Source organism: Vigna umbellata, chromosome 1, assembly GCF_029865625.1.
Source record: "Vigna umbellata cultivar VRB3 chromosome 1, Vumbellata_1.0, whole genome shotgun sequence".
Lineage (NCBI taxonomy): Eukaryota > Viridiplantae > Streptophyta > Magnoliopsida > Fabales > Fabaceae > Vigna > Vigna umbellata.
In genome coordinates this window covers 28329863-28336002 of record NC_142165.1, presented here as the reverse complement: position 1 = coordinate 28336002, position 6140 = coordinate 28329863, and the positions used below count along the sequence as shown (strand labels likewise).

The window sequence follows — 6140 nt, the reverse complement described above, 5'->3', positions numbered from 1 at the left end:
ATTTTAATATAATATTCTCTACTTAAGTATATATTTATATCAAATTTCTAAAACAAAATGAATAATACTCTAATTTTATCAATTATGACAAATATTTTAATCTATCATATCTCGATACATGATTTACAAATTTTTCTTTTAAATTATTCATTCATCTATTCAAATTCTTTAATCCAAATCCAAATAAGAAGGTAATATCCTCTCAATCCCCTCCATTCCACGAAGGAACCGTCTATCACAACCAATCCCCGTCAATACACTAATTACAAGTTACAACTGTTCCTCTGTAATTATTTGTATTAGATAAAGTCAAGTCCACTTTTTGTTTTGGTATGCGAGTCAAGTCCACTATTTAATTTTTGATAAGCAAGCAAGTCCACTTGTCTACTTCCAACGCGGAATCGCAGTTGCACTTACACCCGGCGGCCATTATCTCCTTCTCCAACTTGCACACACACTTTAATTATGCTAAGCATTGCTAAATTTTCTGCAACCACTCAATGCTAAATTTTCAAAATCTCGCTCTTGTGCTGACGGTGTTGCTTCTGCTATGGAAGCCTGCCATATGCAAAAATGGGTGCACGGAAAAGTGTGGCTCCATTCACATTCAATTTCCATTTCACCTCAGAAATAGCAAGTTGAATCACACCATGGGCTATCCTCGTGGGTTCGATCTGTTGTGTACGGATGCAGATGAGACTGTGATGGATCTGCCTTCTGTTCCAATAAAATTGTATGTCCAAAGCATAGATTACAAGTCACAGCAAATCCAACTCTACGACCCTCAAAATTGCCTTCCTAGGCAGCTCATGAAGCTCGGCAATTCCTCTATTTCACCATTTCAATTCCTGTCAAATAGGGACCGGGATGTTTCCTTCTTCCGCTGCAACTCAATGTCATGCCCAATTTTGCAACTTGATTCTGAAAATGACATTCTTGATCCCGAGATAGTATCGTGCACAAAGTTGAGTGATGTTTACTCCGTCCAGTGGTATGTACGGGATTATTTGAACAACACCGTGGTTGCGGAATGGACCAGCCCCAATTGCAGTTCCTGTGAAGCACAAGGAAGTAAATGTAGATACAAGAATGGTACCCAAAGTGAAGTTGAATGTTTTGTTTGCCCCACAAACGGGCTTCCAACATCAACTATTGTACTTATCGCAGCAGGTATGTGCGGTATCCTTGTTTCGCCGTTTTCTTTCTCTGTTTGTGGTTCTTTGTAAGGTGTCTAACAGAAGATACACCCACAGGGGGATTCGGTGGTTTCCTTCTTGTGCTGCTTTTGGCCAAGGCTTTGTTTCATGTGCATGACCATTATAAGATGAAAGGAGAAGACCAAGCTCGAATAGAGAAATTCTTGGAGGATTACAAGGCAATGAAGCCTACAAGATTCACTTACGCTGACATTAAGAGAATCACAAATGGGTTTAGTGAGAGTTTGGGAGAAGGAGCTCATGGAGCAGTGTTCAAGGGAATGCTCTCCCGCGATATTCTCGTTGCTGTGAAGATACTCAATGACGCTGTTGGAGATGGAAAGGATTTCATAAACGAAGTGGGAACAATGGGCAAAATTCATCATGTTAATGTTGTTCGCTTGCTTGGATTCTGTGCTGATGGATTCCACCGTGCTCTTGTCTATGATTTCTTCCCAAATGGATCACTGCAGAGATTCTTGGCTCCACCAGACAACAAGGATGTTTTCCTTGGTTGGGAGAAGTTGCAACAAATTGCTCTTGGTGTTGCCAAAGGGATTGAGTATCTCCATCTGGGCTGTGATCATAGAATACTTCACTTTGACATCAATCCTCACAATGTTTTGTTAGATGATCACTTCAATCCAAAGATCACTGATTTTGGACTTGCTAAACTGTGTCCTAAAAATCAAAGTACTGTGTCTGTGACTGCAGCCAGGGGAACCTTAGGCTACATTGCCCCTGAAGTTTTCTCAAGAAACTTTGGTAATGTCTCTTATAAGTCTGACATTTACAGCTATGGAATGTTGCTTCTGGAGATGGTAGGAGGAAGAAAGAATACAAATATGTCAGTGGAGGAAAGTTTCCAAGTTCTGTACCCTGAGTGGATCCATAATTTGGTGGAAGCACGAGACGTGGAAGTTACAATTGAGGAGGAGGGAGATGCTAAAATTGCTAGGAAACTTGCCATTATAGGACTTTGGTGTATTCAGTGGAACCCAGTGGACCGTCCATCCATGAAAACTGTGGTACAAATGCTTGAAGGAGATGGAGACAAGTTAATTGCACCCCCTACTCCTTTTGATAAGACCGGTTCCTCAAGAACAAATGCAGCTGTTCAAACAAGACACCAGAATTTCGAGTTGGAAATTATTCATGAAATGGAAGAGTAAATACAGTCTCACCGTTTCATCAAATGTAATTCGTACTTTAAAGAAGTTGTAATACAATAAGCCATTTCCCTTGTTAAGGTTTCTAATCTGTTTTTTATTGTTTCGCATGCTTATGCTATTATACTAATACAATTTTAGTTTTGGGTTTTGGTCCCAATAGATGATAGTCTAAAAGGGCTGGCTGAATTGCAACACCAGATGTTTTCTTTCTCTACTTAAACTCCTTGTAGTTGTGACCAAATTCCACCTCTGGCCATTAATATTATTCTCAACCAATGCATTTTTAACCATTTCTTTATGGTGGATGATACTGCATTTGGTGCAACTTCTGGGGTTTTTATGGCATGGAAGACAAGTTCCAGCAACAATAGAATTTCAACATTCAAAATGCACAAAAAAAATATATACTCACAAAAAGATGGGAAGTATCTTTTGGTATGCTCAAAATGATAGCCAGAACCAGATCAAGTTGATGGACAATTGCCAAGAGAATTTTTTTAAGAGATATTAGGACATTGACTATATGAAAATAATGATGTTGGAAAAATCAAGTTAGATGGTAGAAAAATGAAAAATAGTGATGTTTTTGAAGGGGGGTAATTGTAACAGTGATAACAGAGAACACCAAGGAAATAGTGATAACAGACAAAAGAGCAAGAATAGTATAATCAGTGTAAAGCAAAAATCTGTAATAGTATTATTTACTGGAAAGGGGTTTCTTACAAGAAAGGAGGTACTGCTATGGAGGCAGCAGAAATTATAGAGCTAAAAGACGAAAAATCCAAAAACATAATTGATTTCCCAAAGAGAGAAGACAGAGCAACTTCAACCCTAAAAAAACTTCTCCTCCAACCATTGTGACCTATAAGCTAACAACCTCACCATAGTCCCTAAGCCGTACGTACGTTAGTTATTTTGGGCCGTGGGCTTTTCCATATTTTTCCTCATTTGCATCAGCTGTTGTAATTGGCTTCATTAAATTTCCTCCCCCATTAAATACAACCTTGTCCTCAAGGTTGAAGTCTCGAAAAACATATTGTAATGCAATGTGATCCTCCCAAGTGGCTTGAATATTATCCAATCCCTCTCATTGGACTAAATGTTGAATCTGCTTAGTGCCCTGATAATCACCCTAGATTGAAGAATAGCAGCTGGTCGGAGTACTGGTTGTGCATCATCAGAAGTGATAGGTATGGGAATATAAGATTTGAGAGTGATTCCCCTTATAAAGTTTAAGCTGCTAAGCATGAAAATCTGGGTGAATTTTAGAAGTCTCTGATGACAGATATTTGTAAGCAACCTTGCCAATCCTTTTTATAATTGAGAACAGACCAAAGTATCTCAAACTTAGTTCCTGGTTCTTCCTTAAGACTGTCTATAGGGTTGCAGCTTGACCAACACTTTATCTCCAACATTAAACTCCACATTCATTCTCTTCTGGTCTGCATTTTTCTTCATTATTTGTTGAGCTCGATGGAGATTTTGCACAAGTTTGGAGAGAATAATGTCCCTATGCAACAACTGCTCTTGAACTGACATTAAACTGTTGGATCAGGTACGTATTTGACTATTTGAGGTAGGTCTCTTCCAGATACAACTTTAAATAGAGTCATGCTAGCGCTAATGATGATATGCATTGTTATACCAAAATTCTGCCCAGGGCAAGAATTTGACCCACTCTTTCGGATTTCAAAATGTGAAACACCTTAAAATACATTTCCAAACGCTTGTTTATAGCCTTAGATTGTCCGTGGTAAGCTGTTGACATGCTAAGTGTGGTACCACTCAACCTGAACAAATGTTGCCAGAATTGACTACTGAAAACCTTGTCCCCTATCTGATAATATGGATTTCGGAATTCCATTTAGCTTAACCACAAGAGTGACAAAACTGTTTGCCACCTGTTTACTGGTATAATCTATTTTCGCAGGAGAAAAATGGCTATACTTCCATAGTCTATTCACTACTACCATGATCACTGGGAAGCCATGAGATGGGGCAGCCCAGTAATGAAATCGATAATGTCTTTCCAAACAGTTTTCTCATTAAAAACTATGTAATCACTGATTCTTTATTATGAACAAAGATATGTAGGACATGTCGGGTTTACTTTCAAAAAATCCAAAATTTTCTCAAATAGATTTTCAATCAGTTTTCCCATTTAGTACTACATGGTTCTTGATTTTTGTTTGAAAATGTATAGAAACGAGTTCAATCCTTCTCGAATCCAAAAATTAGAAAATATGTTTTTGTTTCTTATTCTTATTTCTTGAGGAAAATTAACATTTTAAAATATCATTATTTTGCATATTTAATTAAAAGTTTCATGACTAGATGTTGTGGAGTGCTAAAACATTAATCGATTATCAAACTTAGAATCTCATTTTGTAAACTACGGTGCTCACTCCAAACTCTATCTTTAAAATTTTTATTTTTATTTTTATTTTTGGTTTGTCATCCTATCACGAATTCGATTGTAACACTTATAAACTTGATTTACCTACTGGCAAGTGTCCAATATGACTTAATTTTAATAGCAATTTGGTATTAATCTTGTTTTGATTATGTTAAATATTTGTAGAAATCACCCCAATTTTACTTGTTTTGTAGATTTTGATGACATTAGAGAATCAAAGGAGAAAAATCATGAAAATTGAGGAATTTTAGACAATTATAGACAAAACTAACTTTGGCACAGCTAAAGCAAAACTATTGTGGCTTGAGAAACACAAGCAAACCCACTTTGAAGGAAAACCTCAAACACTAGACCTAAAGAAAAGCCACCAAGCATATGCCTGAGTCACAGAAAGCATGGAAGCCTACCTTAGATGAAAACTTCTAGGCCTAGAGCCACACTTTCACCACAAAAGTCATACCCTCGAGAGCTTATAAAAATAAAGTTACTCTTCTATTTTGAGAGATGACTAAAGATTCTTTGACATACCTAAATATTTTGCATTCATTTGACACTACCATTCATTACTTTTTATTCTCTTCTTTCTTGAAACAATACAAAAGTTTTCACTTTTTTGACCATTTTATCCTTGTAGCTTTGTCAAATGAATATAAAAGTGTGTCATGGTATCATTACTCTTTGAGAGATTTTTGGATAAATTTTAGAGAAATACTTTTATAGAGTTTTTCATATACTCTCCTTTACTTTAAGGAATTTTATTAGAAGTTTAGAAAACGACGTCTCTTCTTTATATTGAATTTGTTATATTCATTATAACAAACTAAATCTCCTAAAATTTTAAACAAAGATGTAACTTTTTTTAACTTTTTTGTAATAGATATTGTTTTATTCATGAAAATATGTTTTTAATTATATGAATTAGTTTATATTTGTTGTTAGATAAACTAATTATTTATCTTATTTTACTATCTTAAGAGCAGTGATTGATTTGAAGTTATCCATTGTTTTTAATTCTCTAAATCAATCCAAATAATCATTACTATTTTGATTCTTATTGTTTTTAACATTTGATTAGTTAAACTCGAAAAAGTTTCATCCCTGACGAATTTTATTCATGAAAAATTCTTTTCAACTTAACCAAATTATATATCAATATTTTTTTGGTGAAGTGGTGAACCACATAAAAGCATTTTATTCAATGATCTTGGAAAGTATTTCATCTTAAGATGTTCATTCATCAATATATCTTGCCATTATATTTGAAATCGAGTTATTGCTTAAAAGTAGATTCTCCCATTTCTCAAAAAAATTTAGTAAACTTTGGGATTTGATATTCTCTTTACAACTCTTCTTGTA

General features: G+C 35.4%; 1 protein-coding gene across 1 annotated transcript; it reads left to right on the top strand.

Moving 5' to 3' along the window:
- The first annotated feature begins 379 nt into the window (after nucleotides 1-379).
- Nucleotides 380-2454, top strand: LOC124819851 (rust resistance kinase Lr10-like). The gene is made up of 2 exons (XM_047291445.2): nucleotides 380-1170; nucleotides 1254-2454. The coding sequence occupies exons 1-2, from the start codon at nucleotides 501-503 to the stop codon at nucleotides 2366-2368; spliced, it is 1785 nt and encodes a 594-aa protein (XP_047147401.1). The 5' UTR covers nucleotides 380-500; the 3' UTR covers nucleotides 2369-2454.
- The last annotated feature ends 3686 nt before the right edge of the window (nucleotides 2455-6140 follow it).